Here is a 13,081-nt window from a genome sequence, read left to right on the forward strand (position 1 = left end):
GACCTCTCTAGAGACCATATTTTACAATGGATCTTCATGAAAATTGGTCAGAATTTTTATCTTGATAATATCTAGGTCAAGTTCAAAACTGGGTCACATGAGCTCAAAAACTAGGTCACTATGTTAAATAATAGAAAAAACGACGTCATACTCAAAACTGGGTCATGTGGGAAGAGGTGAGCGATTCAGGACCATCATGGTCCTCTTGTTTTTAGAATTTTAGTGAAACATATTAGAGAATTTACTCTAACTGGTCATTAACATCTTCATTTTTAAAACAATCTGTATCATATTTATACAGAATGTGTACACTTGTAAATTCAGTGTCAAGACAAAGTACTGATTGGGCTTGAACTGGAACTGTCTGGCATAAGTGACATCTCACCTTTATTTACTTTGAACAATATGTTAGAAGTTTATGTTATATATTGTAGGCTATAGATGCGTTACAGACAGCATCGCGTTCCAATCCCACAGCATCCATGTACATGTTGTTAGGTAAAACACAGATAAAGGCAAAGAAATTTGAAAATGCCATCACAAGCTTCCAGCTGGCACTCTCTGTTTATGTAAGTATTTATCATTTAATAAAAAAGTGAAATCAGTTATATTTTGGGGGACAAATTTTTGTTTTATCTGCAAAAGATGAAATTCATTAATTCATATCCCCATGAAATAACTTTTTAGGCCAAGAAAACAAAATTGTCAGGCGGCAAAATGAACTGATTGTACATTTTACAAATCTAAACTGTATGAATGTATTTTCTCTTCGTTGTCATTGAGAAATATACCAGGGTAAAAAGCTGTTATTTAATTTCCAAAATATGCATAGATTTGTGGAATTTTCAATATAAATCACTAAAAATATTTCAAATACTGCATGTTTTAATTGTCTTCATTAAATGTATAGTCTTCAACTTTGATATTGTAGCTGTTTTGAATATCAAATTATTGATTGTTTTACAACAGAAAAAGATGGTAATGTTTAATGCACTTGTACCTGGTGTAAAATACACTTTATTGATACTTGATAGGAAGCAATGAAAAACAGTTGAGATTCAATATGTCATATTAATTCAGACATTTTTTGAGAATTATGAGATAAAAATGCCAAATACTCAGTATGACTTTAAAACAACATTGACTAAGTAAGAAGTTTGGAATATAGGGCAATATCTAGTGTGGACAAAATCTTCCCTGCTTAATTTTACTATGGGGGACAAAACGCCCCCTTTGATTTTGTTAAATAAAATCTTTAAAGGGGAATATTCAACTTTTGACAATGTATGTATTTAGTTTAATGGAAAAATATAAACTGGTTAAAAAAATAATGAAAACAAGACTATAAGGATCTTACATGCCTGCCTGTGTAAGACAGGGTTTTCCCTTCCTGAGGGACAGTGTGGAATGGAAAACTGAGCGTTAGCGAGGTTTTTTATCCATGCTGTCCCGAGGGTAGGGAAAACAGCTGTCTTACACAGGCAGACATGTTAGATCATTTTTCTTGCCTATCATGTTCAAAATAGATGGTGGAGACAAATAAGTTTGGGTATTTCCTGACATTATTTATATAGTTTATGACGTCACAATGGTGCCGGTACTATGTGACGTCACTTTAGTGCACACTATTTTAGACAAGGTTTTTCCCTAGGGAAAGACAGGAATATCTATCCCCGGCGTGTGCTCGGATAAATGTATACTTTCCCCGCTAGGTAGGCAAGAATACAAACAGAAAAGTTATGGCAGTTTAAATATTGTCAGTATATTAATGAACAGCAGCCATTTTGGGCACTGTTGATGTCAGTCCATCTTGCCTTATATAGGCTTTACCAAATATAGTATTGATGGAAAACTATGTTATATACAATTTAACACAGAGGTTAAATTTAAGTTGTACACTTTTACACACAAGCTAAGGCTCATATTATATTATGGCCTTCAAAATATGATTCTCTTAGTTGTTATTCCGTGATTTACCATACTTGGTAATGCCTATATAAGGGAAGAATGATGGTGTCACCATGCCCAAAATGGCTGCTATTTCATTACAAATATAGTATTCAAATGCCAACATCTTTTTCGTTTGTAGTCCAATGTTCAAACTTTTTTGGTCAGTGTTAATGTTTCACCTAGCTTTTTCTGATAAGAAATGTTGCTAATTGTTGCATATTCCCCTTTAAACATTTGAAAATCAACATAATTTTTAAGAGATGACACTTTCTAAGGTGATGATTATCCATTACAAAATAAATTGAATAAATTGAAAATTAGTTTTAAACCATGAGATTTTATCTGCCTTGGTCAGACTGAGCAAGGGGATTTTGTTTAAGGGATGGGGTTAGGGGTGGGGAAAATTTGTCTTTAGACTAAGAATAAACTTAAGATATTGACTTTCAGCTGTGTTTCAACTGTGTACAGAACCTTTCACAAGTTTGTGAACTATATTTGATTTAATATTTGAAATGCACCTATCTCTTCATCGTACACTTAAAAGGAGAATACATATTTTCTTCAAGTTTTTGTATAGAAAATATGTTTATAAACTTTTGGAAGGAAAGTGTACATGTTTTAGGTCTTGTGTAGGAATATTTATGTATTTTAAGGTACATGTATAAATCTATTTATTTTTACATAATAAAATTTTGGAATGAATTCATCAGTTTTACACACTACACAATGGTATTGGTGTCATAGTGTTTTCTTTTTTATTGTTTCAAGTTTGAAATGGACAACGGTTGTTGATATATAATCAAAATGGTTTGAAACAGATACCTAGTTTACAGCCAACAATCAAGAACAAATATATATTTAGTAGGAGAGATCGTGTTTGTATACAAATCCGTTTTGTTTTCTATTTTTAGAACTGATAAGACAGTGATTGGGTGGGCAGACACCGAACATCCATGTTTTTTTAGCTCACCTGTCACATAGTGACAAGGTGAGCTTTTGTGATCACCCGTCGTCAGTCTGTCTGTGCGTGTGTCAACAATTTCTTGTCTGCACGATAGTGGTTTCATTTCTGATTTTATTTTAACCAAACTTGCACACAACTTCTATCACCATCAGATCTCGGTTCCTTTCTTGAACTGGCCAGTTCCCATTATGGGTTCAAGAGTTATGGCCCCTGAAAGGGCCAAAATTAGCTATTTTGACCTTGTCTGCACAGTAGCAGCTTTATTTATGATTTGATTTTTACCAAACTGGCACACAACTTGTATCACCATAAGATCTCGATTCCTTTCTTGAACTGACCAGATCCCATTATGGGTTCCAGAGTTATGGCCCCTGAAAGGGCCAAAATTAGCTATTTTGACCTTGTCTGCTCAGTAGCAGCTTTATTTATGATTTGATTTTTACCAAACTGGCACACAACTTGTATCACCATAAGATCTTGGTTCCTTTCTTGAACTGGCCAGATTCCATTATGGGTTCCAGAGTTATGGCCCCAGAAAGGGCCAAAATTAGCTATTTTGACCTTGTCTGCACAAAAGCAGCTTCATTTGTGATTTGATTTTAACCAAACTGGCACACAACTTGTATCACCATAAGATCTTGGTTCCTTTCTTGAACTGGCAAGATTCCTTTATGGGTTCCAGAGTTATGGCCCCTGAAAGGACCAGAATTAGCTATTTTGACCTTGTCTGCACAATAGCAGCTTCATTTATGATTTGAATTTAATTAAACTTGCACAAAACTTGTGTCACCATAAGATCTTGATTCCTTAATTGAACCAGCCAGATCCCCTAATGGTTTCCAGAGTTATGACCCCTGAAAGGGCCAAAATTAGCTATTTTGATGTTGTCTGCACAATAGCAGCTTCATTTATGATTCGATTTTAACCAAACTTGCACACAACTAATATCACCACAAGATCTTGGTTCCTTTCTTTAACTGGCTAGATTTCTTCATGGGTTCCAGAGTTATGGCCCCTTAAAGGTCCAAAATTGGCTATTTTGACTTTTGCAGCCATATAGAGACCTCATTTATGGTTTTATTTGATACAAACTTCCAAAATAACTTCAACAACAATAATTTTTGGATTCCATGACAAATCAGATCCAAGCGTAGGTTCAGAGTTATTTTATATCAGATTACTTCCCCAGATTGTAATCAAAATGGATTTATATCAGTAAGTGCTTATAGTACTTATTTGAAATTTCATTATTGTCATTAGTTGGTCTGAGCCAATCAGGGTAGATAACTATGGACTGATTTTATGTCAAATTACCTCCCTTTATTTCAAATTAAAATGGGTATATCTCCGTAACTAATGAAGATACTGATCTGAAATTTCATTTATGTCAACAGATTTATTTTGCAGATCCTTCTTTTGTTAACTTACAATCATTTTTTTTTTTAATTAATTCCCTTTTACGTTACTAAAAATGGCTTGTTTTTAGTAACTTTTTTATGAAAGTTGGTCTGAATGTTCATCTTGATGATATCTAGGTCAAGTTTGAAACTGGGTCAACTGCGGTCAAAAACTAGGTCAGTAGATCTAAAATTATTAAAATCTTTTGACCTCTCTAGAGGCCATATTTTTCAATGGATCTTCATGAAAATTGATCTGAATGTTCACCTTGATGATATCTAGATCATTTTCGAAACTTGGTCACATGCGGTCAAAAACTAGGCCAGTAGGTATAAAAATAGAAAAACCTTGTGACCTCTCTAGAGGCCATATTTTTCATGAGATCTTCATGAAAATTAGTGAGAATGTTCACCTTGATGATATCTAGGTAAAGTTCAAAACAGGGTCACATACCTTCGAAAACTAGGTCAGTAGGTCAAATAATAGAAAAACCTTGTGACCTCTCTTAGAGACCATATTTTTCAATGGATCTTCATGAAAATTGGTCAGAATTTTTATCTTGATAATATCTAGGTCAAGTTCAAAACTGGGTCACATGAGCTCAAAAACTAGGTCACTATGTCAAATAATAGAAAAAAACGACGTCATACTCAAAACTTGGTCATGTGGGAAGAGGTGAGCGATTCAGGATCATCATGGTCCTCTTGTTTGTAAACAGTGATGTTTTTCTAACAGCCTAAACTTTCTTAAAACACATTATATCAATATTTTTTTGATCAATGGAAAGGTTATGAAACAAGCAATTTATTAATTGCTTTTAATTATTATTTCAAAATAAAGTGGATTAATTATGAACGCTTAACTTACAGTGTTTTTCTAAAAGTTTTGAACATCACTATGCCGCTATTAAAATTATTTGTTATTTAAAATGGTTATTCATTTAAAAAAGATATTTGAATACTAAAATATAAACATTGTATCCATATATTAATTCTATATTTACATAGATACAATGAAGTAGTGCCACAGTTTGTAATATGAATTTCCGTCAAATGTGTCTTTAATTATGTTATATTAATCTAAATTTGTAAATAAACTTTGATACTGACAAAAAAAAAAAAATGAACATTGTAAGAATTTCAAAACTTTTTGAATTTTGAAAATCCATAAATGAGCGAAAAATTTATTAAAAATCAAATATTCTGATCCCTTGCACAAACAATTTAAACCATTTGTTTTGCCCACCACCAGATAAACAAATGTTAATGCATGATGTCATAGCGATCTCTCCTGTAATTATGTCTCTCTTCGAAGAAGGAGGGGTATGTTGTTTTGCAGATGTAGACCCATTGGTTTCCGGATGATAACTGAAGAACGCTTCAGCTTAGGATCATGAAAGTTTATAGCGAGATTGGTCATGACCATCAGATGACCCCTATTGATTTTGAAGTCAGCAGGTTAAAGGTCAAGGTCACTGACCTGAAACAGTTTAACGGTTTCCGGATAATAACTCAAGAACTCTTGGGCCTAGGATCATGAAAGTTGATAGGGAGATTAATCATGACCAACAAATGACCCGTAATGATTTTGAGGCCAGTAGGTCAAAGGTCAAGATCACGGTGACCCGGAACAGTTGAACCGTTTCTGGACGATAACTTATGAACGCTTGGGCCTAGGATCATGAAACTTAATAGGGAAGTTGATCATGACCAGCAGATGACACTATTGATTTTGAGGTCAGTAGGTCAAAGGTCAAGGTCACAGTGACCTGGAACAGTTTAAGATCACATTTGATATGGAGGTCTCTTATGACTGGTAAATGACGTATAATTATTGATTTGAGGTCAGTACGTCAAATGTCTAGTGCACAGTGACCAAATAATTTCTGTTCCTTGTGCAGTTACTGAATGCATCAAGGGGGGCATTTGGTTTATGAGTTGCATTATAAGTGAAAGTTTTTCTGGAAGTATCAGTAAATCTTGGTTTGCAAGTGATGAAAATTCCAAAAAGCATGGCACACATATAAATAGATCTACTGTGTAAATAACAATATTAAAGCTGTGTAATTAAAATTAAGTAACCTGTTCATAGCTGCTGTTGTATACCTTACTATAGATAGTGACAGTCTAACAGATCTGTATTAAAATTAGAAGAATGACAGTTGATTTGCTCAAAGTGATATTGCACAGTTTGCCGATTAATTTGTAATTGGCAAACTTACGGTCCATGAGGGAATGTTATGCATTCTGACATTCATGTTATATGGCAATTTATTTAATATTTTATTAGCTCACCTGTCACAAAGTGACAAGGTGAGCTTTTGTGATCACATGGCGTCCGTCGTTCCTGTGTGCGTCCGTGCGTGCGTCCGTAAACTTTTGCTTGTGACCACTCTAGAGGTGATATTTTTCATGGGATCTGTATGAAAGTTGGTCTGAATGTTCATCTTGATGATATCTAGATCAAGTTCGAAACTGGGTCAAGTGCAGTCCAAAACTAGGTCAGTAGGTCTAAAAATAGAAAAACCTTGTGACCTCTCTAGAGGCCATACTTTCCAACAGATGACAATTGGTCAGAATGTTCACCTTGATGAAATCTAGGTCAAATTTGAAACTGGGTCACTAGCCTTCAAAAACTATGTCAGTAGGTCAAATAATAAAATAACCTTGTGACCTCTCTAGAGGCCATATTTTTCATGGGATTTGTATGAAAGTTGTAAGTAAAAGTTTAGTAAGTTCAAAACTGGGTCAGCTGCGGTCAAAAACTAGGTCAGTAGGTTCAAAATAGAAAAACCTTTTGATCTCCCTAGAGGCCATATTTTTCAATGGATCTTCATGAAAATTGGTCAGAATGTTCATCTTGATGATATCTAGTTACAGTTTGAAACTGGGTCACGTACAATCAAAAACTAGGTCAGTAGGTCTAAAAATAGAAAAAACTTGTGACCTCTCTAGAGGCCATATTTTTCATGAGATTTTCATGAAAATTGGTGAGAATGTTCACCTTGATGATATCTAGATCAAGTTTAGAACTGGGTCACATGCCTTCAAAAACTAGGTCATTAGGTCAAATAATAGAAAAACCTGGTGACCTCTCTAGAGGCCATATTTTTTCAATGGATCTTCATGAAAATTGGTCAGAATTTTTATCTTGATGATATCTAGGTCAAGTTCAAAACTGGGTCACATGAGCTCAAAAACTAGGTCACTATGTCAAATAATAGAAAAAACGACGTCATACTCAGTTCAAAACTTGGTCATGTGGGGACAGGTGAGCAATTCAGGACCATCATGGTCCTCTTGTTTTAAAAATGGTCAGTAAATAATTGTGGTGTACCTTCATACCTAGTTTTGCAATTCTTTGGGTAATTTTTCCACTAGGTGTATTGTCTATGGCCACTATTATCTTAATTGTATGACTTGAACATAGTATGCAAAGGCATGTTAGACTAGAGCTGGCATCATCTATAGCCACGTTTATCTATAATGCTTGTCTAATTGACAGTGTTTAGCTTTACCCAGGGATACTTTATATCATCTGTAGACCTGAATTCCGTTAAGATTTTTGGCAGTTTTTGGGACTGGTAAAAAGATAGTTATTGTAGTCTAGCAAATGCTGAAAATTCTGTGTAGTTTTGTTTAAATTTGTGCCGAAATGGTTTTACAATAGCCCAAACTGAACACAAAGTACTTTGCAACTATAATGAGGATGTAAATAAACCCAGTTCTGTCAGTTGAATAGTATTTAATTGTTTTTAATGCCTTGTTGTAATGTATTTCCTTTTTGCAGCAGGTGATAGTTTCTTACATGATTGTAGTTGATACTGGGCCTTCATTTAATTTGTTTTTGATGAGAAACTGTTTCAAACATCAACAAAATGGAACCATTTTGACAACTATTTAGTCTACAGTATCAGATAATTACTTCCATAAGTTATTATTAACAAACAAGAAATGAATAAAAGTATCAATTCTGACTGAGTTTTGGTGAAAGTTATGTGTGAAGTAAAGGTTTCCAGCAATAAACAAGAATTCATATAGAAATCACATGGTTTAGTGAGATTTCACTCTATGTTCTTAATATGAGACTTTCAGATTTTTTTAATTGTATAGATATATCATCAATTAAACCTGTAATTGTTTAAAGGCTGAGGAATATAGATATCAGCAATCAGTAAGCAATATTTGTTTAGGTAACATCCACCCTGCTTCTGAAATTTGGGGTTTTCAGGCTGACTGTTGTAGCTATCTAACCAATAACATTTGATTCTGGGACAAAGTATGTATTAGCTTTGTTATAATAGTTATAATAAGAGTTTTAACTGGTTAGGCCACACAAACTTACGTAATATTTCCTGGAAATTCATCAAAAAAAAAAAAAAAGGTATGAATGAAATGAAAAAAATTATTTCAGTTTTGACTTGAAACTTGACATTTTACATGAAGTTAGCAATTTTAAAAAATATTTTTATAGCAATTTGATGAGATGTATCAAAATGATAATCACTTAGAATCATCATCTCAACTGTTGAATATAGTATGGTTATTCTTAGAAAGTTTATTATGAAAGAAAAGACTGCATACAGTTTAAATGTGAGTTGTGTATACATCCTTGTTGAAATATGGCGACTACAGTTGTAAAATAGTCCATGCTGTTTCAACATGCAAAAGCTTCAACAAATTTACAATAAAAGTTGTCACTTTGAGTAGGAAAACCAAACATTTTTTTAAGGGGAAAATGCATATCCAGAAGTTGATCTTATAATGAAAACTATTGTCTTGCCATTTAAAATGCTGAAAGAATATTTCTAATTGGACCAATTTTGGAAAAAAAAAGATATGGCTGGCTGAAATCTAAGAAAATGAAAAGCCAAGCAAGCAGCCATTTTCTTGGTGTTTTATAACATCATTTTCACACAGCTGAATTTTTTATTTAGCATTTAAATACCCTTTTAAATAGAATAATTGTACCCCCCGACAACAAAGTTGTCAGGGGGGGGTGTATACTGGTTTCAGGTTGTCTGTCTGTCTGTCTGTCCGTCCGTAGACACAATCTTGTGCGCACCATCTCTCCTCATCCCCTTGACACAATTTAATGAAACTTCACACAAGTGATCAGTAACAACAGTAGTTGTGCATGGGGCATGTTAGGTTCTTTCAGAAAAAAAAATTGCAGAGTTATGGGACTTTGTTTTTTGTTACTATACTATATACATAGACACAATCTTGTGTGCACCATCTCTCCTCATCCCCTTCACACAGTTTAATGAAACTTCACACAAGTGATCAGTAACAACAGTAGTTGTGCATGGGACATGTTAGGTTCTTTCAGAAAAAAAAATTGCAGAGTTATGGACTTTGTTTTTTGTTACTATACTATATACATAGACACAATCGTGTGCGCACCATCTCTCCTCATCCCCTTGACACAATTTAATGAAACTTCACACAAGTGATCAGTAACAACAGTAGTTGTGCATGGGGCATGTTAGGTTCTTTCAACGACAAAAATTGCAGAGTTATGGGACTTTGTTTCTTGTTAACATACTATGTACATACAGTCTGCATATGCAATCTTGTGCGCGCCTAATCTTCCGAACCCTTGCACACAATTTAATGAAACTTCACACAAGTAATCAGTACCAACCCTAGTTGCGCATGGTGCATGTTACGTTCTTTTAGATAAATATTTTGCATAGTTATGGGACTCTGTGTTTTGTTACTATACTGTATACATACAGTCTATATACATACAGTCCACATAATTATGCAATCTTGTGTGCGTCAAATTGCAATGTACTGTGTCAGTGCGTACGGGGGGGTACGTTCATCACCTTTAGTGATAGCTCTAGTTTTCTATAGTTTCTTGAGTTGATAATAAGCATGATAATGTCTTTCATCGTAGCTTGAGAAAGAAGAAATATTGTAGTTTAGAATTATGGAAATACAGTTCAAATAAAAAAAAAATAAATTCACCATTTTGTTTTATGTTGCCGTGGAAACAAAATGGCTGCTATTTTGATCAAATATTGGGATGTTCATTACAGTCTAGTTGTAAGTCAATTATGAAAATAAGACAGAATGACTTTAAGGCTATAATTGAACCATTGTCAGAATAGCAGATTATTTAGCAAACATTAGGGCATTAGCATGATGGGATGCTCTTCTAAATAACATAAAGAAAAACACAGTATATTTACAAAGAAAAGTAAATAAGTATAAATTCACTTTTTATTAAATTAAATTATTTAAATTTGCCGGTTCTTTTTTTTTGTCGGTTTTGGACCGATTTTTGACTTTTCAGACTGATTCGTGAAGTGAAAAAACGAAAAAAATCGGTCCCGCAAAAATGGAGAAAAGTATAAATTTCGGTCTGAAATCTCAATACACGATCACCTGCCAAGCAGAAAATTGTTGGTCGCACCCTCAGATAATCAATAAACGTGTCAAACGGTCTGATTGTCACCTTGATAATCGGTCCGTAATTAGCACGTGACGCAATCAGTGCACGCGCGGCACATCCTTTAATGTTTGCAGACAGCCGACTGCAATGTATTAAACATTTTTGACTGGTTTCCAAATGTTTCTGACTGGATCCAAATCCTTTCGACGGGGATCCACTTCTTTTATTTAGAATCCGACGGGTTTATTTCAAAAGGCTATGTTTGATCACGGGTAAAAAACAAATGGTCACTGCATTTAATGAGACATCACACGGGAAACCGATATAAATAATTTTTGAGTCAGCTAAACGATGAAATCGTTTTGACGAGTCCTTGCTATCCAGCGTTTCTCTAAGTCTAGATGGACCAAATAACACAGTGAAGGGATGTAGTTCCATTAGATTTCTCAAACTTCAAACAGTTCACTGCATGAATGAAGTTAAGTTGTGTGAATTCCCTTTGCTATGACCAATATACGATGTAATCTGTCATATTTATGACTTGTAATTGTGCAGTACTCGAATGTAACTCATTAAGCATAAATGTGCATTTTATGAATTGCGCAGGCTTACAAAGCTTGCGTAACATCAAGCGAAAGACAAAAAATAGTTCCACAGGGCTCCAGATAAGATGCGTATTAGCGTAAATTACGTATAGAAATAATGCAAATACGCATGGTTAATAATTTCTAAGCGTATAAAAACGTATATAAAATTACAGAAATGCACACAATGCTTTTTTAAAAACAAAATCTGAATCGTCTGGATGCGTTAGGTAACATAGCCGATCCCGATCAGCCTTAATTCTCCCACATTGAACGTATACACGCATCGTATGATTTCTATAAACTTTGCGTGGGTTTCTACACACACACATGAATTTTGCAGTCAGTAAACGGATAAATTATCAGAAGAAGAAGCTCTTACTGGTTTGTTTAGTTACTACAGATATTAAAAATGATTTTAATTCTTATTTTTCGAGAAATAAACAAATCGGCGAAACATTAAATTGTATTTTCTTGTAGTTTTTGAAATCGAAAGTAGATCGTCTGTGTTTGGCTGCTTTCACGAAACGAAACAACTTTTTTATGAAAAGATTTAAATAAGAGGTAATTTATCAGTAAACTTCAATGTCTGATACTGCCAATTGCTGCTAAATGTCTTCATATCATCACAATTTGTAAAATATATTGTTGAAAATGGAGAAAAGTGTAATCGTATCCGGATATAATATTTTGGGTAAATATCGAGCTGTGTTATGAAATTTTAACATTCATGTAACATACATGATAGATATTATTGTAACAGAAATGATTCTAGAATTTATTTTTATTACACCTACATATAATCTATGTCAGACTGGTATTCTAGTCCTGAGGCATGATCTGAAAGTAAAAAGATGAAGTAACAGTTATACTTTGGATATTGTAATACTAGAAAGAATCTAGATCGTAACCTTTCTGGAATTTTGACTGGTTTGGATAATTTGCTTACGATTCAGGTTCGCAAAAAAATGAAACCGTCACCCATTCTGCTTTTCATGATGACACATGGCTTGATTTTTGCAGTCAGTAAGCGGATAAATTATCCCGAGAAAGAGCTCTTACTGATTTGTTTAATTACTACTGATTTTAAAAATGATTTTATTTCTTATTTTTCGAGAAATAAACAAATCGGCAAAACATTAAATTGTATTTTCTTGTAGTTTTTGAAATCGAAAGTAGATCGTCTATGTTAGAGTGCTTTGACGAAACGAAACAATTTTTTTTATGAAATGATTTAAATAATTTCACCGTAAACTTCAATGTCAGATACTGCCAATTGCTGCTAAACTGTCTTTATATCATCACAATTTGTAAAACATATTGTTGAAACTGGAGATTTTGGCGGTATAAAAGAAAGTGTAATCATATCCGGATATAATATTTTGGGTAAATATCGAGCTGTGTTATGAAATTTAAACATTAAAGTAACAGACATGATAGATATTATTGTAACAGAAATGATTCTAGAATTTATTTTTATAATACATACATAGAATCAATATCAGACTTATATTCTAGTGCTGAGGCATGACCTGAAAGTAAAAATATGAAGTGACAGTCATTCATACTTTGAATATTGTAATACTAAAAAGAATCTAGAGGTAATATTTAGAAATTAAAACATAAAATTTTCAGTTAGAAATCGCACCAAAGGCTGTATCAAGGGTCTACATTTTCAAAATTTCCTTGTGGTGATACCCCAAACCCTAATTGCAGGAGGGGGTATCCTCCCACACCCTCCCCCCATATTGCCACTTTACAGTTTGATACATTTGCCCTTTTA

The 13,081-nt window shown here is 33.7% G+C and overlaps 1 protein-coding gene across 1 annotated transcript in view; it reads left to right on the forward strand.

Annotated features, from left to right (window-relative positions):
• Positions 1–13,081, forward strand: part of LOC123558090 (uncharacterized) — a 131,977-nt gene that overhangs the window by 92,261 nt on the left and 26,635 nt on the right. The window contains 1 exon segment of the mRNA XM_053544424.1: positions 435–569. Within this exon segment, the coding sequence (XP_053400399.1) occupies positions 435–569 (135 nt within the window).

The sequence above is a fragment of the Mercenaria mercenaria genome, chromosome 5 (assembly GCF_021730395.1).
Source record: "Mercenaria mercenaria strain notata chromosome 5, MADL_Memer_1, whole genome shotgun sequence".
Taxonomy (NCBI): domain Eukaryota; kingdom Metazoa; phylum Mollusca; class Bivalvia; order Venerida; family Veneridae; genus Mercenaria; species Mercenaria mercenaria.